This window comes from Pseudophryne corroboree, chromosome 6, assembly GCF_028390025.1.
Source record: "Pseudophryne corroboree isolate aPseCor3 chromosome 6, aPseCor3.hap2, whole genome shotgun sequence".
NCBI lineage: Eukaryota > Metazoa > Chordata > Amphibia > Anura > Myobatrachidae > Pseudophryne > Pseudophryne corroboree.
Window position 1 is genome coordinate 720,675,698 of NC_086449.1, and position 23,641 is coordinate 720,699,338.

The 23,641-nt window shown below is 45.1% G+C and overlaps 1 protein-coding gene across 1 annotated transcript in view; it reads left to right on the plus strand.

Moving 5' to 3' along the window:
* ADAM19 (ADAM metallopeptidase domain 19) overlaps positions 1–23,641 on the plus strand; it is a 181,991-nt gene that overhangs the window by 13,535 nt on the left and 144,815 nt on the right. The window contains exon 3 of the mRNA XM_063928395.1: positions 20,184–20,254. Within this exon, the coding sequence (XP_063784465.1) occupies positions 20,184–20,254 (71 nt within the window). The remainder of the gene's footprint in view (positions 1–20,183; positions 20,255–23,641) is intronic.

Below are 23,641 nucleotides of genomic sequence, written 5' to 3' on the forward strand. Positions count from 1 at the left end.
TGGCTATGTGGCGTACAAGCTCTGTATCTGTAGGCAGTCTATCTGCTCTGTGTGAAAAGGTCATGGTAAGGTTGCTCCATGACACTTCCCAATTTCCCGGCTTACGGGGATTGGAGATATTAAAACATAAGAGGGACCTATCCACATGGTATTGGTGGAGCTTCAAACTAGGAGGGCTGGAGATGTTAAACCTCCGGTCCACCGGTCTCCCACCATTTAACTCAAGTACCTCCCCTAACGTTAAAGGAAATGGTACTAGCCCTGATTTGCTATGACCCTGAGGTACTTGAGAGCATACCCAACAATCTGTTTGGTTTAATACGTTACCCACTAAGGAGTGATAGTCACTCAATGGATGCCGGTCCATATGGATATTAAAACTGGATTGGCATTTCTTTATGCACCCATCCTCAATCAAATTGTCACAGAGCCTACAGATACAGTTTTCTTCAGCTAACAATCCATCACAATTTCTTCTATCGGACCGTTTTCTGATACTCGCCTTTGCTTGTTGGTTTGGTTGATCTTGGAAAACTACGCCTCCATCATCATAATCGGAACCCATTCCAGAACCTCTCTCGACCTCTATGGTACTCTCGCCGGAACAGACTGCTCTGGTCAACATCATGGTTAACATCAAAATCCGGATCACAGTCTCTTGGGGCAAGTCCATCTTTGAGGAGGAAATAGAGAAGAATGAGAAGGGGGAAAAAGAAATTTTTAAGGGAGAGGGGATGGGAAGTGGAGAAAACAATAAAAGGGAGAAGGGAGTCAACAACTGCTTTCGGTCTTCAAGGCTCAGGTGCCGCCTCAGTCCTCCTGGAACAGACACTCCAGTGATACAACCTCTACCGTCTGTTCCTTATCACGGGACTTCTCTGGATCAGCAACCTTTTTGCAGTGGGATGAATGGACCCAAGTCTCTCTCTCAGCAACCTTCAATGCTGTGGTGCTAGTCAATAAGACCTGGTATGGTCCTTCCCATCTATCAATAAGACAACCTGAGCGTAGAAAATTTCGTATCATTACATAATCCCCAGGTTCAATGTCATGACAATTACTATCTGGTAAATCAGGAATCACCAACTTCAGATTATCATTTTGATTCCTCAACTGCTTACTCATGTTAATCAAGTATTTTACAGTCACTTCATTGTTACATTTCAAATCATCCTGAGGGTTAATCATGACATGCGGTTGTCGACCAAACAGAATTTCAAAAGGGGACAGGTTAAGAGGGGACCTGGGAGTGGTTCTGATGCTATACAAAACAATGGGTAAAGCTTCTGGCCACGTCAATCCTGTCTCTGCCATTACTTTACTCAATTTATTTTTAATAGTGCTGTTCACTCTTTCGACCTTCGCACTCGCCTGTGGACGGTACGGAGTGTGCAGCTTGCTATCAATTCCCATCAACTTACACATTCCTTGAAAGACATCACCTGTAAAATGGGTACCCCTATCACTTTCAATGATTCTAGGGATACCATATCTACATACAAATTCCTGCACAATTTTCTTAGCTGTAAACACAGCGGTATTTGTAGCTGCTGGAAATGCTTCGACCCAATTTGAGAAAACATCTATACAAACAAGTACATATTTCAAATTTCGACATGGGGGTAATTGAATGAAGTCAATTTGTATTACCTGGAAAGGGCCGCCGGCAGGTGGGACATGGGATGGTTCTGTAGGTATTGCTTTTCCAATATTCTTTCTCAGACAGGTAAGGCATGACATTGCTCTTTTACCCGCATGAGAGGAGAATCCTGGGGCGCACCAGTATGCTCTTACCAATTTGCACATCCCCTTTTTGCCTAGATGAGTCAGCCCGTGAGCTGCTTCAGCCAGACATGGAAGGTATGTCCTGGGGGCCACTGGTTTACCATGTCCATCCGTCCAGAGCCCTGAGGACTCCTGGCCATATCCCTTTGCCTTCCAGACTGCCTTTTCCTGTGTGGAACACAAATTCTGCATCTCACACAACTTCTGTGTGTTGATGGTATTAAATACCATCAGTTGTGTGGTGTCTGTCTGTATGGGGGTAGCAGCTGCAAGCTTTGCGGCTTCGTCTGCTCGGCTGTTACCAAGGGATACTGGGTCTTGGCTATATGTGTGCGCTTTACATTTGATAACAGCCACTCTGTCGGGTTCCTGTATCGCTGTTAGAAGCCTTTTTATATAAGCTGCATGCGCTATCGGTGTACCAGCTGCCGTCATGAAATTTCTGAGGCGCCATAGGGCTCCGAAATCATGTACTACCCCGAAGGCGTATCTAGAATCGGTGTAGATATTGGCTGACTTACCCTTAGCCAATTCACATGCTCTGGTTAGGGCGACCAGTTCAGCAACCTGGGCTGAGTGAGGTGGACCTAGCGGTTCCGCTTCTATGGTGTCTTGGTCATCTACGACTGCGTATCCAGTACACAAGTCTCCCGAGTCTGACTGTCTATGACAACTACCGTCCGTGTAGAACGTGAGTTCTGCATCTTCCAGTGGATTGTCACTGATGTCAGGCCTTGCGGTAAAATTTTGGGTCAAATATTCCATACAATCATGGGTATCTTCCTTTGTATTAAATCCTCCTTCCCCATCACTCTCGCCTTCCACCCTTTGTGTCTGACCAGGCACACCTGGGAGAAATGTTGCAGGATTTAATGCGCTGCATCTCCTTATGGTGATGTTTACTGGGGCCATTAGTGCCAATTCCCATCTTGTAAACCTCGCTGATGAGACGTGTCTGGTTTGGGCAGAATTTAATAGGGCAGATACCGCATGTGGTGTATAGATTGTGAGGTTGTGGCCTAGCACGACATCTTCGCTTTTTGTCACTAGCAATGCTATCGCCGCAACGCTACGCAAGCATGTGGGGAGGGATCGTGCTACCGTGTCTAGCTGAGCGCTGTAGTATGCAACTGGCCTGCTGGCATCACCGTGTTTTTGGGTTAGTACACCTGCTGCGCAACCAGCACTTTCTGTTCCGTATAGTTCAAAGGGTTTCCCATAGTCTGGCATACCTAATGCTGGCGCCTGCGTTAGGCACTGTTTGAGTCTCTCAAATGCTGATTCGGATTCGTCTGTATGCGAGATCCTATCAGGTTTGTTTGAGGAGACCATTTCCTGCAAAGGTAACGCCAATATGGAAAACCCTGGGATCCAATTACGGCAATACCCACACATTCCTAAAAACGTCCTGATCTGTTGCTGGGTTTGTGGCAGTGTCATGTCTCTAATGGCTTGGATTCTATCAGCGGTCAGGTGTCTCAGTCCTTGTGTTAGACAGTGTCCCAAATATTTTACCTTAGGTTGGCATAATTGCAACTTGTCTTTGGAAACCTTATGTCCTGTGTCTGAAAGATGAAACAGGAGCTGTTTCGTATCCTTCAGGGAAGCTTCCAGCGAATCTGAACACAGTAGTAAATCATCTACATACTGTATCAATACTGATCCACTCTCCGGTTGGAAAGACTGTAAACAATCATGCAAAGCCTGAGAAAATATACTTGGACTATCTATGAAACCTTGGGGTAACCGAGTCCACGTGTATTGGACTCCTCTGTATGTGAATGCAAACAAATATTGGCTGTCAGGGTGCAGAGGTACCGAAAAGAATGCGGAGCAGAGGTCAATAACAGTGAAAAATTTGGCAGTGGGAGGAATTTGCATTAGGATGACAGCTGGATTAGGCACTACGGGGAACTGACTCTCAACTATTTTGTTAATCCCCCTTAGATCCTGCACTAGCCTGTAACCCCTCCCCCCACTCTTTTTCACAGGGAAGATGGGACTATTTGCTGTGCTGGACGTTCTTACTAGAATGCCCTGTTGTAGCAAGCGCTCTATTACTGGGAAAACTCCTAACTCCACCTCTGGCTTCAGAGGATACTGTGGGATTTTTGGAGCTATCCTACCATCTTTTACTTGTACAACTACTGGAGCTACGTTTGCCATTAATCCAGTGTCCTGTCCATCTTTTGTCCAAAGTGACTCTGGTATCTGAGATGTCATCTCTTCTATTTGGGATGGATTCCTATTTGTCATAATGGGATGTGACATTAATTTTGATGGGGAGTCTAACATGTCTCGTACTTCCTGAGCGTGACTCTCAGGAATGTCCAAGAATACACCTTCAGGAGTACAATAAATGACGCAACCCATTTTACATAGTAAGTCTCTTCCCAGGAGATTGGTTGGTGCCGATGCAGCTAGCAAAAACGAATGCTTGGTATGCAAAGGCCCTATTGTAATCTCGGCTGGTTTGCTAACAGGGTAGTGCTGGACTACTCCTGTTACTCCCATGGCTGGAACTGTCCTACCAGTGGTTCTCATGCCCACTGTCGAATTTATCACTGACTTGGCCGCCCCTGTGTCTACAAGAAAGTTTAAGGTTTTACCAGCTACATTGATTGCAATCTCTGGTTCACTTCCAAGACTGGCAATCAATTTAACTGGCTGCAGATTACAGGTATGGCCACACCCCTATTGGGTATGCTGACCTCCCTGAATCCCGCTGGCAGCGACTACTTGTGAGGGAGTTAGCTGGGAACTACCAGAGGCATGCCAATCTCTGTTCGGGGGGTATCTTTTTGTTTCCCCTGTATGTGGCTCAAAACTCCGCCTCTGTGGACCCTGCTCCCAATGTCGTGTGTCGTGTCGTTGTCTAGGGGGTTGAAAAGATCTTTGTACACTCTTTGTTCTACAGTCTCGTGCATAGTGTCCCTGTTTGTTACAAGAAAAACATGTTATTACACTTGACTTACCCACAGGATTCGGTGGTACATACGCAGGCTGCCTTGTGGTCAGCGCCTGTATACTTACTGACATCAACTTATCACTTTGCGACTCCCTGTGTCTAGTGATGTTTCTGTCGTGATCAATAGCAGCCTCTCTCAATGTGGACACCGACAGACCTCGCCAACATGGTTGCGTGGTCTGAACCCTAGTCTTTAATGTTTCCTTTAAACCATCCATCAGTACAGATACTGCTACTTCTTGGTGGTTTGGGTTGGTCCTAATGTCTTCTATTCCAGTGTACTTTGCCATTTCTAATAGTGCCCGGTGGAAATATTCTGCTGCCGTTTCGGACTCTTTTTGTCTAATGGAAAATATCTTGTTCCATTTAACAACGGCTGGGAAATACTCCTTTAGCTGTAAATTTATCCTTTTTACATTATCTTTGTTGTACACATCTGAAAGTGGTACATCTTTATCTAGTCCACAATCAGCTAAGAATTGAACTGAGTCGACATTTGAAGGTAAACAAGCTCTTAGCAGTATCTGCCAATCCTTGTGGTTGGGTTCTACAGTGTTACCTAGATCCCTGATGTATTTTTGGCTAGCAACTAAGTCTTTCCTGGGGTCAGGAAATTCGGACACTATTGTTCTTAATTCCATTCGGGAAAATGGAGTGTACATGGCAATGTTCCTTATGGGAGTGGCTCCTGATACATCTGTTTTCCCATTGGGAACTGCTATTACTCTAACAGGGTTAACTCTAACAACCTCATTCTGTGTAGGTTCTACAACTTGTGGTGAAATTGTTTCAGTATAATGCATGGTGCCGTACTTACCCGTTGACACGACCTCACCTATCCCTCCGCTAGGGGCCTTCGCTAATCTTGTGGGTGTTGCTGTGCCTACTGTGGTCTCTGCTATGGTGGCTGCGAGAGAGAGAGCTGAAATTGTTGCCGGATCGTCTTCTTGATCACACTCCTGAGGAAAGTTCAAAACAGGGTACAACTTGCACGGGTTAATACTTGCATGAGTTACTTGGTTAACATCATTAACATTTACAGGGTTACTAAGTGTTTGTGTTTTACAACCCAGTGCGTTTCTCTCCTTAATCAACTTCTCTCCTGCTATGTATGGTGGTGGCGGGGCTGTGGCGATCAGTTTCCTGACTGCCCCAGATCCCGCCGCCAGAGCCAAACCTCTCTGTATCTCACCTTCCTGTTGCCACAACTGTAAATAATCATGATGCTGAATTCGTCTCTTTGTTGATTTTATGAGACATATCCTCCTCCTTAAATTTTGTAACACTTCTGGACTGAAGCTACCTATTCTTGGGAATTTCTCCCTGTCTTGTACAGTCATTCTCTCCCATTCATCACATAAAACCTCTGTGTGACTTCCGTATTTTTCACACATGATGTACCTTGCCGACCCGACTGGTCGGTTCTCTGAATCAACCCGAACCGAGGTTGATCGCCCCCTACCTGAACAATTGGCCCCCATAATCTGCAGGTGTTGCTTACTACTCCTTTGATCTTTATATCACGGTCTTCAGCGAACCCTTACAGCAAACCAAATTATTCAAAATAGGCCGGCGGTGGCGGTTTACCGAGTACCCCACTCACTCGCCCACCTCGACCAATACGACCTGATCACACCGATATGGTGCTGGCGTACTCGATACAGGGCCCTACCAGAAAAACCTTCTGTTTACTGGAACATATGAGGGTTACCCGCAGGACACTTACTCTTTCCAATAAAGGTGGGGTTGTTAGATAGTTCCTGAGTGACCAGCGAACTTCCCTTTAAAAATAAAAAATTACACAAATCACGTCAGAATGTACAGATAGCGTTTGTGACCACTTTACTCTAATGGTATTAGGTCAGATTACTAACTACTGCACACAATTACGTGCGGTACAATCGTTCAGTACATAAGCACTACCTGTTATGTACTGAGAGATCAGTGGAATCGAAAATTGCGGCTGCGAATTCCTTCAGCCAGAGCTTCCAATGGCCTATATGGGTTTTAGCACCAACCCCCGGGGTTGTGCTTCTTGTACCTTTATAGCGGACCTTCTTGTACCTTGTGACCTCCTGGCCTTGTCCTTGTGACCTCCTGGTCTTGTTACCTTGTGGTCCGCTATACTCTAATGCTCATATTTTATTTAACCAAGGATGCCTCCTTAGCCACCGTATATGTCACTTACACGTATGTCCTACCTGATTTCTTTTTGGTTCAACCTCTAAGTTATATAAACTTATGTAATAAAAACACACTCACTCAACACATGTACACTTTCGTTTCTATATCTATTTCTGCGCAGAAATTTTCTTTAGCCCAGCTGTGTTACCAATTAGGAGCAGGATCTGTTAAACTAAATTTCAAATTTTCCAAAAATAAACTTGCGTTATTTACCGCGTCGCGTTATCTACCGCTTTGCGCTAATTATCGCTTATCGTGACTTGAGCTACGTGGGCGTAACCGGACGCCACGTTGCGTAATGAACGCTGCGTGCGTCGGCCTTTGGATTGCGTACGCTAGTCTTTGTTAGAGACACGTGTACGCAAAACAAAAGATCCACCGTAACACAATATACTTTTATCAATGTAAACGATCCCTGATCATCTACCGCGTACCCCACTGGCTTTGCCTTATCTCCCAGGCAAACCTGTGTGTTTGTCTTACACTTTTAACTATTACCTCTATTCTTAAACTATGAAATAACAGCAAGTCTCTTTTAGCACTTTTCTTTCAACTATAAAAATTGGCAAACAGGAATAGTGATATACGAAATTGAAAAAGAAATGCAGATATATATGTATGCGTGCGTGTATACGCAAGACAGAAAAGAAATAAACAGTTTTAAAAGACACAAGCGTTTTGTTCTTACTTCCGGTTCCCGGATTCCTTCAGCACTCTTTATCTAAGTGAAGCAGACGCTTATCCCGTCAGCACTGTGAGACAACCTCCCACCCTTTGCTGGGGGATAATGTCTGCTGATCTACCTAGTGCAGATATGAGAAGGACAGGACGAGTCCCCAATTGACAATGTTAAATTCCTTTGTCGTATAAACAACCCTTAATGAAGTCTAAGAACACAGTACGCTGTTTACTTAAGAAGTACCGTAAGGGTACGCTAGTTGCGTAACGATCGCTTAGCCGTAGGCGAGACGCTCAAGCGTCACGTTCGCTCACGGCCCAGTGATCACAGGACAGCACGTTATTGGTGATGACTAGAGTAATGATTCGCTATGGCGTAGCGGACGCTCGAGACCACGAGGAGATCACCAGCGGCGCAGACGCTCACAACGCTATACCTTTATGTCTAAACCTATTATCAATGAAATACACAGAATACCTTAATGTGAATACAGGGTGTAAGTGCAACCTTGTGTAACCTGACTAACTACAAAGCTGCTTGAGCGTCACCGACGCTCAAGTGAACACTTAAAACTATAGGAAATACACAGATACTGGTTTAGGGTCCAAAGCCTATTATCTGTATTATAACTATTATACTTGCCAAAAAGAATCACAGTACAAATGATACACTACAATATAACAGAGACTTCCTAACCAAATAACTATACAAGAAATACAATACAATACTATGCTGATCTAATACAATACAATACTAGTCAATGGGAGATACGAGAGAAGGAGAAGGGAGAGAGAGAGAGAGAGACAGAGAGAGAGAGAGAGATTGGCTCACAGTAAGACAATATGATTACGGAGAGAAACTTACGCACAAAGGGTATGATCGCATGCGCCTCTGGACATCCAGCTTCCCGATTATCAGCAATGAGAACCGTTTGATGAGAAGTGAAGGCTGGATGCCACAGGCCTGTCTTTTATGCTACTCACACAATGCAATCTAATGGTCCCTACAACCTCATTGTCCATTGGACGCAGGAATTCGGCTTCGCATTATAACAAAAGGTCATAGGGTGATTCATACAGGTGGGCTGTGACGATTTCAAACAGCTCAGGTGGGTGGGAAACTAGGTTTTCCCGCCGCATACCTGAGTATGAGTAAATAATAGTAATGGACATAAACTTCTTATGTCCATAACTATTCGCACGAGCGATTAATACGCTCCAAACCAACACCGGAATATTGCTAATTAAATACTCTTCCGATGGGTACCAAACACTGCTGTATGATTCCTGTTAGACCCTTCGCATAATACAAAGAGGGATTCTTCCATTCAGGGACATTCTATATTAACCAAACTTTCAGAATCTATCAAAGGGACCATGATCTACAAACTACATTAATTGTGGAAATATGTAACGATTGGGTCGCACGCTACGACTACATACTCTTTACCGTAAATACGCATACCGATGCGAGCGGGTGCACGCATCAGCGGGTATGCGCTATCACGGGAAAGCGCACGCATGCGCAGCGCGGACCAGCGTGAGGTGCAAATATGGCAACGTGTATAGGGATATTTTTCTGACTTTGACAATTGGCTAAAGCCATCCGTTATATGATTATAGCAATAAAGGATGTGTTGCACATCACAGAGGAAACCCCAGTCCCTGACAAGAGGGTTCATATGTATGGGGGGAAAAAAAAGGTGGTGACCTTTCCCCCTTCACATGAGCTAAATGAGTTATGTGAAAAGGCTTGGGAATCTCCAGATAAAAAACTGCAGATTTCCAAACGGATGCTTATGGCGTATCCTTTCCCGCCAACGGACAGGTTACGCTGGGAATCCTCCCCTAGGGTGGACAAAGCTCTCACATGCTTATCCAAGAGGGTAGCCCTGCCGTCACAGGATACGGCCACCCTAAAAGATGCTGCGGATAGAAAGCAAGAGGGTACCCTGAAGTCCATTTATATACATTCAGGTACCTTACTAAGGCCGGCAGTTGCGTCGGCCTGGGTGTGTAGTGCTGTAGCAGCATGGACGGATACCTTATCTGAGGAACCTGATACCTTGGACAAGGATACTATATTAATGACCCTGGGGCATATAAAAGATGCTGTCCTATATATGAGAGATGCTCAAAGAGACATTAGCCTTCTGGGCTCTAGAATAAATGCAATGTCGATTTCTGCCAGAAGGGTCCTGTGGACTCGGCAATGGACAGGCGATGCCGACTCAAAAAGGCACATGGAGGTTTTACCTTACAAGGGTGAGGAGTTGTTAGGGGAGGGTCTCTCGGACCTGGTCTCCACAGCTACTGCTGGAAAGTCACATTTTTGGCCATATGTTCCCTCACAACCTAAGAAAGCACCGTATTACCAAATGCAGTCCTTTCGATCACAAAAAGACAAGAAAGTCCGAGGTGCGTCCTTTCTTGCCAGAGGCAGGGGCAGAGGAAAGAAGCTGCACAACACAGCTAGTTCCCAGGAACAGAAGTCCTCTCCGGCTTCCTCTAAATACACCGCATGACGCTGGGGCTCCGCAGGCGGAGCTAGGCCCGGTGGGGGCGTGTCTCCGAAATTTCAGCCACAAGTGGGTTCACTCCCAGGTGGATCCCTGGGCACTAGAGATTGTGTCTCAGGGATACAAGCTGGAATTAGAAGAGATGCCCCCTCACCGATACCTCAAATCGGCCCTGCCAGCTTCCCCCTTAGAGAGGGAAATAGTGTTAGCTGCAATTCACAAATTGTATCTTCAGCAGGTGGTGGTCAAGGTTCCCCTCCTTCAACAGGGAAAGGGTTATTATTCGACCATGTTTGTGGTACCGAAACCGGACGGTTCGGTCAGACCCATATTGAATTTAAAATCCCTGAACATATACCTGAAAAGGTTCAAGTTCGAGATGGAATCACTCAGAGCGGTCATCGCAAGCCTGGAAGGGGGGTATTTTATGGTGTCTCTGGACATAAAGAATGCATACCTTCATGTCCCCATTTATCCACCTCATCAGGCGTACCTCAGATTTGTGGTACAGGATTGTCATTACCAATTCCAGACGTTGCCGTTTGGTCTCTCCACGGCACCGAGAATATTTACCAAGGTAATGGCGGAAATGATGGTGCTCCTGCGAAAGCAAGTGGTCACAATTATCCCATACTTGGACGATCTCCTCATAAAGGCGAGGTCCAGAGAGCAGTTGCTGATCAGCGTAGCACGCTCTCGGGAAGTGTTACAACAGCACGGCTGGATTCTAAATATTCCAAAGTCGCAGTTGATTCCTACGACTCGTCTGCCCTACCTGGGCATGATTCTGGACACACACCAGAAGAGGGTTTATCTCCCGATGGAGAAGGCTCAGGAGCTCATGACACTGGTCAGAGACCTATTAAAACCAAAACAGGTGTCGGTGCATCACTGCACGCGAGTCCTGGGAAAGATGGTGGCATCATACGAGGCCATTCCCTTCGGCAGGTTCCATGCGAGGACCTTTCAATGGGATCTGTTGGACAAGTGGTCCGGATCACATCTACAGATGCATCGGCTGATCACCCTATCCCCCAGGGCCAGGGTGTCTCTCCTGTGGTGGCTGCAGAGTGCTCACCTTCTCGAGGGCCGCAGATTCGGCATTCAGGACTGGGTCCTGGTGACCACGGATGCAAGCCTCCGAGGGTGGGGGGCAGTCACACAGGGAAGAAATTTCCAAGGGCTGTGGTCAAGTCAGGAGACTTGCCTTCACATCAATATCCTGGAACTAAGGGCCATATACAACGCCCTAAGTCAAGCGGAGACCCTGCTTCGCGACCAATCGGTGCTGATTCAGTCAGACAACATCACTGCAGTGGCTCATGTAAACCGCCAAGGCGGCACAAGGAGCAGGGTGGCGATGGCGGAAGCCACCAGAATTCTTCGCTGGGCAGAGAATCACGTAAGAGCACTGTCAGCAGTGTTCATTCCGGGAGTGGACAACTGGGAAGCAGACTTCCTCAGCAGGCACGACCTCCACCCGGGAGAGTGGGGACTTCATCAAGAAGTCTTCACGCAGATTGCAAGTCGGTGGGAACTGCCACAGGTGGACATGATGGCATCCCGCCTCAACAAAAAGCTACAGAGGTATTGCGCCAGGTCAAGAGACCCTCAGGCGATAGCTGTAGACGCACTAGTGACACCGTGGGTGTTCCAGTCGGTTTATGTATTTCCTCCTCTTCCTCTCATACCCAAGGTGCTGAGAATCATAAGAAAAAGAGGAGTGAGAACAATACTCATTGTTCCGGATTGGCCAAGAAGGACTTGGTATCCAGATCTGCAAGAAATGCTCACAGAGGACCCATGGCCTCTGCCTCTAAGACAGGACTTGTTGCAACGGGGGCCCTGTCTGTTCCAAGACTTACCGCGGCTGCGTTTGACGGCATGGCGGTTGAACGCCGGATCCTAGCAGAAAAAGGCATTCTGGTTGAGGTTATTCCTACGCTGATAAAGGCTATGAAGGACGTGACGGCTAAACATTATCACCGTATATGGCGAAAATATGTTGCTTGGTGTGAGGCCAGGAATGCCCCTACGGAGGAATTTTAGCTGGGCCGTTTCCTTCACTTCCTACAGTCGGGAGTGACTTTGGGCCTGAAATTGGGTTCCATTAAGGTCCAGATTTCAGCCCTATCCATTTTCTTTCAAAAAGAACTGGCTTCTCTACCTGAAGTTCAGACGTTTGTAAAGGGAGTGCTGCATATTTAGCCCCCTTTTGTGCCTCCAGTGGCACCTTGGGATCTTAACGTGGTGTTGAGTTTCCTGAAGTCACACTGGTTTGTGCCACTCAAAACCGTGGAGTTAAAATTTCTCACGTGGAAGATGGTCATGCTATTAGCCTTGGCTTCAGCTAGGCGTGTGTCAGAATTAGCGGCTTTGTCGCATAAAAGCCCCTATCTGGTTTTCCATATGGACAGGGCAGAATTTCTGCCAAAAGTGGTGTCATCTTTTCATATGACCCAACCTATTGTGGTGCCTGTGGCTACTCGTGACTTGGAGGATTCCGAGTTACTAGATGTGGTCAGGGCTTTGAAGGTTTATGTAGCCAGAACGGCTAGAGTCAGGAAAACTGAGTCGCTGTTTATCCTGTATGCATCCAACAAGCTGGGTGCTCCTGCTTCAAAGCAAACAATTGCTCGCTGGATCTGTAACACGATTCAGCAGGCTCATTCTGCGGCTGGATTGCCGCTTCCAAAATCAGTAAAAGCCCACTCCACAAGGAAGGTGGGCTCTTCTTGGGCGGCTGCCCGAGGGGTCTCGGCATTACAGCTTTGCCGAGCAGCCACTTGGTCAGGTTCGAACACTTTTGCAAAGTTTTACAAGTTTGATACCCTGGCTGAGGAGGACCTTGTGTTTGCTCATTCGGTGCTGCAGAGTCATCCGCACTCTCCTGCCCGTTTGGGAGCTTTGGTATAATCCCCATGGTCCTTACGGAGTCCCCAGCATCCACTAGGACGTTAGAGAAAATAAGATTTTACTTACCGGTAAATCTATTTCTCGTAGTCCGTAGTGGATGCTGAGCGCCCGTCCCAAGTGCGGACTTCTTCTGCAATACTTGTATATAGTTATTGCTTAAATAAGGGTTATGTTGTGGTTGCATCAGGGTTGATCTGATGCTCCGTTGTTGTTCATACTGTTAACTGGGTAAGTTTATCACAAGTTATACGGTGTGATTGGTGTGACTGGTATCAGTCTTGCCCTGGATTCCAAAATCCTTTCCTTGTACTGTCTGCTCTTCCGGGCACAGTTTCTCTAACTGAGGTCTGGAGGAGGGACATAGAGGGAGGAGCCAGAGCACACCAGTATCCAAATTCTTTCTTAAAGTGCCCTGTCTCCTGCGGAGCCCGTCTATTCCCCATGGTCCTTACGGAGTCCCCAGCATCCACTACGGACTACGAGAAATAGATTTACCGGTAAGTAAAATCTTATTTCTCTAACGTCCTAGTGGATGCTGGGGACTCCGTCAGGACCATGGGGAATAGCGGGCTCCGCAGGAGACAGGGCACATCTAAAAAAGCTTTTAGGTCACATGGTGTGTACTGGCTCCTCCCCCTATGACCCTCCTCCAAGCCTCAGTTAGGTTTTTGTGCCCGTCCGAGAGGGTGCAATCTAGGTGGCTCTCTTAAAGAGCTGTTTAGAAAAGTTTTTTTTTAGGTTTCTAATCAGTGATTCCTGCTGGCGACAGGATCACTGCAACGAGGGACTTAGGGGAGAGACTTGCAACTCACCTGCGTGCAGGAGGATTGAAGTTTTAGGCTACTGGACACTGAGCTCCAGAGGGAGTCGGAACACAGGTCAGCCTGGGGTTCGTCCCGGAGCCGCGCCGCCGATCCCCCTTACAGACGCTGAAGAACGGCAGAACGGAGGTCCGGAAACAGGCGGCAGAAGACTCCTCAGTCTTCATGAAGGTAGCGCACAGCACTGCAGCTGTGCGCCATTGTTGCTACACGGCTCACTGATCTCGGTCACGGAGGGTGCAGGGCGCTGCTGGGGGCGCCCTGGGCAGCAATATAGATTACCTTAGAGGCAAATAAATACATCACATATAGCCATTAAGGCTATATGTATGTATTTAACCCAGGCCAGTTTTCCTAATAACCGGGAGAAAAGCCCGCCGTGAAAGGGGCGGAGCTTATTCTCCTCAGCACTCAGCGCCATTTTCCTGGCCAGCTCCGCTGGTGAGGAAGGCTCCCACTCTCCCCTGCACTACAGAAACAGGGTTAAAGAAAAGGGGGGCATAAATTGGCGATATAATTATATATTAAGAGCCCATATATAGAAACAACACCTTCTAGGGTTGTTATATACATTATGGCGCTTTTGGTGTGTGCTGGCAAACTCTCCCTCTGTCTCCCCAAAGGGCTAGTGGGTCCTGTCCTCTATCAGAGCATTCCCTGTATGTGTGTGCTGTAGGTCGGTACGTGTGTGTCGACATGTATGAGGAAAATGTTGGTGAGGAGACGGAGAAAATTGCCTGTAATGGTGATGTCACTCTCTAGGGAGTCGACACCAGAATGGATGGCTTACTTATGGAATTACGTGATAATGTCAACACGCTGCAAGCCGGTTGACGACATGAGACAGCCGGCGGACAAATTAGTATCGGTCCAGGCGTCTCAGACACCGTCAGGGGCTTGTAAAAACGCCCATTTACCTCAGTCGGTCGACAGACACTGACACGGACACTGACCCCAGTGTCGACGGTGAAGAAACAAACGTATTTTTCCTTTAGGGCCACAAGTTACATGTTAAGGGCAATGAAGGAGGTGTTACGTATTTCTGATACCACAAGTACCACAAATAAGGGTATTTTGTAGGGTGGGAATAAACTACTTGTAGTTTTGCCTGAATCAGATAAATTAAATGAAGTGTGTGATGATACGTGGGGTTCCTCCGACAGAAAGTTATGGGCGGTATACCCTTTTTCCCGCCAGTAGTAAGGGCGAGTTGGAAAACACACCTTAGGGTGGACAAGGCGCTCACACGCTTATAAAAAACATGGCGTTACCGTTTCCAGATACGGCCGCCCTCAAGGAGCCAGCTGATAGGAAGCTGGAAAATATCATAACAGTATATACACACATACTGGTGTTATACTACGACCAGCAATCGCCTCAGCCTGGATGTGCAGCGCTGAGGGGGCTTGGTCGGATTTCCTGACTGAAAATTTTGATACCCTTGACAGGGACAGGATTTTATTGTCTATAGAGCATTTTAAGGATGCATTTCTATATATGTGTGATGCGCAGAGGCATATTTGCATTCTGGCATCAAGAGTAAATGTGATGTACATATCTGCCAGACGAAGACACGACAGTGGTCAGGTGAGGCAGATTCCAGACGGCATATGGAAGTATTGCCGTATAAAGGGGCGGTCCATTGGACCTGGTGGCCATGGCAACAGCTGAAAAATCCACCTTTTGTTACCCCGAGTCACATATTGGCAGAAAAGGACACAGTCTTTTCAGTCTCAGTCCTTTCGTCCCCATACGGGCAGGCGGGCGAAGGCCAGTCATATCTGCCCAGGGGGAGAGGAAAGGGAAGAAGACTGCAGCAAGCAGCTCATTCCCAGGAACAGAAGCTCCTCACGGCTTCTGCCAAGTCCGCAGCATAACGCTGGGGCCGTACAAGCGGACTCAGGTGCGGTAGGGGGTCATCTCAAGAGTTTCAGCAACACTCGCAAGGGAACTCCGGGATCCTACATGTAATATCCCAGGTGTACATTGGAAATTCGAGACGTCTCCCCCTCACACAATTCACAGGCTGTAATCCCAGCAGGTGATAATCAAAGTACCCTTCTTACAACAAGGAAGGGGGTAGTATTCCACACTATATTGTGGTACTGAAGCCAACCGGCTCGGTGAGATCTGAAATATTTGAACACTTACATACAAGCGTTCAAATCAAGATGGAGTCACTCGGAGCAGTGATAGCGAACCAGGAAGAAGGGGACGATATGATGTCACTGGATATCAGGGACGTTTACCTACAGGTCCAAATTTGCCCTTCTCACCAAGGGTACTTCAGGTTCCTGGTACAGAACTGTCACTATCAGTTCAGACGCTGCCGTTTGGATTGTCCACGGCGCCCCGGGTCTTTACCAAGGTAATGGCCGGAATGATGATTTTTCTTAAAAGAAACATGGACGCTTTCCTGATAAGGGCAAGGTCCAGAGAACAGTTGGAGGTCGGAGTAGCACTATCTTAAGTAGTTCTACGACAGCACGAGTGGATTCTAAATATTCCAAAATCGCAGCTTTTTCCGACGACACGTCTACTGTTCCTAGGGAAGATTCTGGACACAGTCCAGAAAAACGTGTTTCTCCCAGTGGAGAAAACCAGGGAGTTATCCGAGCTAATCGGGATCCTCCTAAAACCAGGAAAAGTGTCAGTGCATCATTGCACAAGAGTCCTGGTAAAAATGGTGGCTTATTACGAAGCAATTCCATTCGGCAGATTTCCCGCAAGAACTCTTCAGTGGGATCTGCTGGACAAATGGTCCGGATCGCATCCTCAGATGCATCAGCGGATAACCCTATATCCAAGGAAAAGGGTGTCTCTCCTGTGGTGATTACAGAGTGCTCATCTTCTAGAGGGCCGCAGATTCGGCATTCAGGATTGGATGCCGGTGACCACGGAGGCCAGCCTGAGAGGCTGGGGAACAGTCACACAGGGAAAAAATTTCCAGGGAAGTGTGATTAAGTCTGGAGAATTCTCTCCGCATAAATAAGCTTAGAGCAATTTTATAATGCTCTAAACTTAGCTAGACCTCTGCTTCAAGGTCAGCCGGTATTGATCCAGTGGGATAACATCACGGCAGTCGCCCACGTAAACAGAAGGGCGGCACAAGAAGCAGGAGGGCAGTGAAAACTGCAAGGATTTTTCGCTAGGCGGAAAATCATGTGATAGCACTGTCAGCAGTGTTCTTTCCGGGAGTGGACGACTGGGAAGCAGACTTCCTCAGCAGGCATGACCTCCACCCGGGAGAGTGGAAACTTCATAGGGAAGTTTTTCAACATGATTGTGGACCGTTGGCAAAGACCAAAGGTGGACATGATGGCGTCCCGCCCGAACAAAAAACGGGACGGGTATTCCGCCAGGTCATGAGACCTTCAGGCGATAGCTGTGGATGTTCTGGTAACACCGTGGGTGTACCAGTCTGTGTATGTGTTCCCTCCTCTGTTTCTCATAACCAGGGTATTGAGAATTATAAGACATAGAGGAGTATGAACTATACTAGTGGCTCCGGATTGGCCAAGAGGGACTTGGTACCCGGAACTTCAAGAAATGCTCACAGAGGACTAAGGGCCTGGGGAGCTAAGAAGGGACTTGATTCAGCAAGTACCATGTCTATTCCAAGACTTACCGCGGCTGCGTTTGACGGCATGGCGGTTGAATGCCGGATCCTGAGGGGAAAAGGCATTCCATAAGAGGTCATACCTACCCTGGTCAAAGCCAGGAAGGAGGTGACCGCACAACGTCATCACCACATGTGGTGAAAATATGTTGCGTGGGTGAGGCCAGGAAGGCTCCACGACGGAAATTCAACTAGGTCGATTTCTACACTTCCTGAAAACAGGAGTGTTTTGGACCTCAAATTGGGGTTCATTAACATTTAAATTTCGGCCCTGTAGATTTTCTTCCAGAAAGAATTGACTTCAGTTCCTGAAGTCCAGATTGTAAAGGATGTATTGCATATACAGCTTTTTTGTGCCCCTAGGGGCACCGTGAGATCTCAACATAGTGTTGGGATTTCTTAAAATCATATTGGTTTGAACCGCTCAAATCTGTGGATTTGAAATATCTCACATGGAAAGTGACCATGCTGTTGACAAATATCTCACATGGGAAGTGACCATGTTGTTAGCCCTGGCCTCGGCCAGGCGATTGTCAGAATGGGCGGCTTTGTCTTACAAAAGCCCATATTAAAATTTTCCATTTGAACAGGACAGAACTGGGACTCGTCTCCAGTTTCTTCATAAAGGGGTGTCAGCGTTTTCACCTGAAACAACCTCTTGTGGTGCCTGCGGCTACTAGGGACTTGGAGGACTCCAAGTTACTAGACGTGGTCAGGGCCCTAAAAATATATATATATATATATATATATATATATATATATATATAGTTAGGACGGCTGGAGTCAGAAAGTCTGACTTGCTGTTTATACTGTATACACCCAACAAGCTGGGTGCTCATGCTTCTAAGCAGTCTATTGCACGCTGGATTTGTAGTACAATTCAGCTTGCACATTCTGTGGCAGGCCTGCCACAGACGAAATATGTAGATGCCCATTCCACAAGGAAGGTGGGCTCATCCTGGGCGGCTGCCCGAGGAGTCTCGGCATTACAACTTTGCCGAGCAGCTACGTGGTCAGGGGAGAACACGTTTGTAAAATTTTACAAATTTTGATACTCTGGCTAAGGAGGACCTGGAGTTCTCTCATTCGGTGCTGCAGAGTCATCCGCACTCTCCCGCCCGTTTGGGAGCTTTGGTATAATCCCCATGGTCCTGACGGAGTCCCCAGCATCCACTAGGACGTTAGAGAAAATAAGAATTTACTTACCGATAATTCTATTTCTCGTAGTCCGTAGTGGATGCTGGGCGCCCATCCCAAGTGCGGATTGTCTGCAATGCTTGTACATAGTTATTGTTACAAAAATCGGGTTATTACTATTGTTGTGAGCCATCTTTTCGGAGGCTACTTCGTTTTGTTATCATACTGTTAACTGGGTTCAGATCACAAGTTGTACGGTGTGATTGGTGTGGCTGGTATGAGTCTTACCCGGGATTCAAGATCCTTCCTTATTGTGTACGCTCGTCCGGGCACAGTACCTAACTGAGGCTTGGAGGAGGGTCATAGGGGGAGGAGCCAGTACACACCATGTGACCTAAAAGCTTTTTTAGATGTGCCCTGTCTCCTGCGGAGCCCGCTATTCCCCATGGTCCTGACGGAGTCCCCAGCATCCACTACGGACTACGAGAAATAGAATTATCGGTAAGTAAATTCTTATTTTTTACCGCCAATGCCATCTATAGATGGCGTAAGCGATATAGTGACAAACAGCAGTAAACTAAGCTTACCACTGTTTGCTAAGTACTGGATGGATGTATTAGTGCAGAGGTTCCCAAACGCGGTCCTCAAGGCACTTCAACAGTCCAGGTTTTAGGTATAGCCATGGCTCAGCACAGATGGTTAAATCAAATTGACTAAGGTGCTAATTAAGTCATCTGTGGCCAAGCATGGATACATTTAAAACCAGGACTGTTGGGGTGCCTTGAGGACCGTGTTTGGGAACCTCTGTGTTAGTGTGCTAATGGGGCATGGACTCATTCTTAAATGCAGCCCATAGTACTTATTCTTGTTACCCTTAGATATGACACATAACTGCTCTGTGAATACTGCTATATTTGATGCTCAAAGCATAGCTGATTTTTGTTGTACAAAGTTACAGAAATATTAAAATGTGCTTGGATAATATAACAGCCTTAGCCATAGTAAGGGTTGCAGACGGTCATGGACAACCAATAAATCAATGGCCCCTTAAGGCAAATTTTTTTTTAGAGATGTAAAAATAAAACAGAAAATTGAGTTAAACCACCCACATAATAAAGACACTGGGGGTCTTATAGATTGGTCCTCTGTATCCACATCCCATGCCAATGCACTACCACCCATAGGGGGTATTCAGTTAGTGCCAAATTTTCTGACACTCTAAAAAACAATTTACATTTGACCTATTCAATGAAAGTGCCGATTTTTCGACTGTCAAAAAAATCCGGCACTGTTGGTAAACACGTCGGTAAACACTCTGCTGTTTTCGACTATTTTTCGCAGATGCAGATTTTACTTGTTTCCGCGTTGTCGGAAAAAGTGGCTGAAAATGGCCGGGTTTGACTAGCTATGTCCGGATTTTTCAGTTAGCCGAAAAATCCGGACATAATCGACTACCCCCCTTAGAGTGTAGATTGTGGTATGTTATATTTGGCTGTGTATATTTTTGTGTATCTGCGATTTAGGATTTATTTTGTACAATTTTGTTTTTTGTTTAGTACCCAGCACATGTAGAAGTGATGGTAATAGCAGAAGGGAGAGAGCTAGTCCTATCTCTGCAAAGAAACGAGTGAGTATATGCAATATTAGCAAGAAATATTGCCCTATGTTTATTTGGATTTGAATTATGATTATGTTCAATGGTCAGGTCATGTTGGTATGTGTAGTATCCCATGCCTACATAGAGGGTAATAGAAGTGTATTATGATCATGTTGGGATGTGTAGTATCCTATGCCTACATAGAGTGTAATAGAATTGTATTATGATCATATTCAATGGTCAGGTCATGTTGGGATGTGTAGTATCCTATGCCTACATAGAGTGTAATAGAATTGTATTATGATCATGTTTAATGGTCAGGTCATGTTGGGATGTGTAGTATCCTGTGCCTACATAGAGTGTAATAGAATTGTATTATGATCATATTCAATGGTCAGGTCATGTTGGGATGTGTAGTATCCTATGCCTACATAGAGTGTAATAGAATTGTATTATGATCATGTTTAATGGTCAGGTCATGTTGAGATGTGTAGTATCCTGTGCCTACATAGTGTAATAGAATTGTATTATGATCATATTCAATGGTCAGGTCATGTTGGGATGTGTAGTATCCTATGCCTACATAGAGGGTAATAGAAGTGTATTATGATCATGTTGGGATGTGTAGTATCCTATGCCTACATAGAGTGTAATAGAATTGTATTATGATCATATTCAATGGTCAGGTCATGTTGGGATGTGTAGTATCCTATGCCTACATAGAGTGTAATAGAATTGTATTATGATCATGTTTAATGGTCAGGTCATGTTGGGATGTGTAGTATCCTATGCATAACCAGTAAGCTGCGCTATGGTTATAAAATAATTGGAATGATATTGATTAAAATATTTATATCGATTTATTCTGAAGATAAATATAATTTCATAAAGAAAGGGAGAATAATTATCACATCTCAATCAAAAATAGATACATAATAAAAATGTACAGAATGTATATAACACTTTCTCTGCTCCTCTTAATCAGACTGCTGGTGTTATATGCATTCTGTACTTTTTTATTATGTATCTATTTTTGATTGAGATGTGATAATTATTCTCCCTTTCTTTATGAAATTATATTTATCTTCAGAATAAATCGATATAAATATTTTAATCAATATCATTCCAATTATTATATAACCATAGCGCTGCTTACTTGTGATGCATTTTCGTTTATACCAGGAGTGATTTAGCTGTTTTTATAGCCGCTGCTTGGTGCAGCAACTGTATATTGGGCACCTGTGTTTTCCTTGGTAGGAGTTTTGTGTAGTATCCTATGCCTACATAGTGTAATAGAAGTGTATTATCATCATGTTGGGATGTGTAGTACCCTATGCCTACATAGAGGGTAATAGAATTGTATTATGAGCATGTTGGGATGTGTAGTATCCTATGCCTATATAGAGGGTAATAGAATGGTATTATGATGATGTTCAATGGTCAGGTCATGTTGGGATGTGTAGTATCTTATGCCTACATAGAGGGTAATAGAATTGTATTATGAGCATGTTGGGATGTGTAGTATCCTATGCCTATATAGAGGGTAATAGAATGGTATTATGATTATCTTCAATGGTCAGGTCATGTTGGGATGTGTAGTATCTTATGCCTACATAGAGGGTAATAGAATGGTATTATGATTATCTTCAATGGTCAGGTCACGTTGGGATGTGTAGTACCCTATGCCTATATAGAAGGTAATAGAATGGTATTATGAGCATGTTGGGATGTGTAGTATCCTATGCCTATATAGAGGGTAATAGAATGGTATTAAGATTATTTTCAATGGTCAGGTCATGTTGGGATGTGTAGTACCCTATGCCTATATAGAAGGTGTTAGAATGGTATTATGATTATTTTCAATGGTCAAGTCATGTTGGGATGTGTAGTATCCTATGCCTATATAGAAGGTAATAGAATGGTATTATGAACATGTTGGGATGTGTAGTATCCTATGCCTATATAGAAGGTAATAGAATGGTATTATGAGCATGTTGGGATGTGTAGTATCCTATGCCTATATAGAGGGTAATAGAATAGTATTATGATTATCTTCAATGGTCAAGTCATGTTGGGATGTGTAGTACCCTATGCCTACATAGAGGGTAATAGAATTGTATTATGATGATGTTCAATGGTCAGGTCATGTTGGGATGTGTAGTATCCTATGCCTATATAGAAGGTAATAGAATGGTATTATGAGCATGTTGGGATGTGTAGTACCCTATGCCTACATAGAGGGTAATAGAATTGTATTATGATTATCTTCAATGGTCAAGTCATGTTGGGATGTGTAGTACCCTATGCCTATATAGAAGGTAATAGAATGGTATTATGAGCATGTTGGGATGTGTAGTATCCTATGCCTATATAGAGGGTAATAGAATTGTATTATGATTATCTTCAATGGTCAAGTCATGTTGGGATGTGTAGTACCCTATGCCTACATAGAAGGTAATAGAATGGTATTATGAGCATGTTGGGATGTGTAGTATCCTATGCCTATATAGAGGGTAATAGAATGGTATTATGAGCATGTTGGGATGTGTAGTATCCTATGCCTATATAGAAGGTAATAGAATGGTATTATGAGCATGTTGGGATGTGTAGTATCCTATGCCTATATAGAGGGTAATAGAATTGTATTATGAGCATGTTGGGATGTGTAGTATCCTATGCCTATATAGAGGGTAATAGAATGGTATTATGATCATGTTCAATGGTCAGGTCATGTTGGGATGTGTAGTATCTTATGCCTACATAGAGGGTAATAGAATTGTATTATGATTATCTTCAATGGTCAAGTCATGTTGGGATGTGTAGTACCCTATGCCTATATAGAAGGTAATAGAATGGTATTATGAGCATGTTGGGATGTGTAGTACCCTATGCCTACATAGAGGGTAATAGAATTGTATTATGATTATCTTCAATGGTCAAGTCATGTTGGGATGTGTAGTACCCTATGCCTATATAGAAGGTAATAGAATGGTATTATGAGCATGTTGGGATGTGTAGTATCCTATGCCTATATAGAAGGTAATAGAATGGTATTATGAGCATGTTGGGATGTGTAGTATCCTATGCCTATATAGAAGGTAATAGAATGGTATTATGAGCATGTTGGGATGTGTAGTATCCTATGCCTATATAGAGGGTAATAGAATGGTATTATGAGCATGTTCAATGGTCATGTTGTGTAGGAATAGTGTCTTACGTTTGTACAGTTCAGTGGAATTATGTTATAATCATGCCCAGCAGTCAGATCATCCAGTGGGCAGCTTGTGTTTGGAGGTGCAGCATTCTATGGGCCGAATGTAATGATGTCCGAGTTCTGCAGCCGTGCGGGATGCTATCCGAAAGCTAACTTTTTTTAAAGGGGCCATCGTTTACAAGGATGCCCCTTTTAAAAAGCAC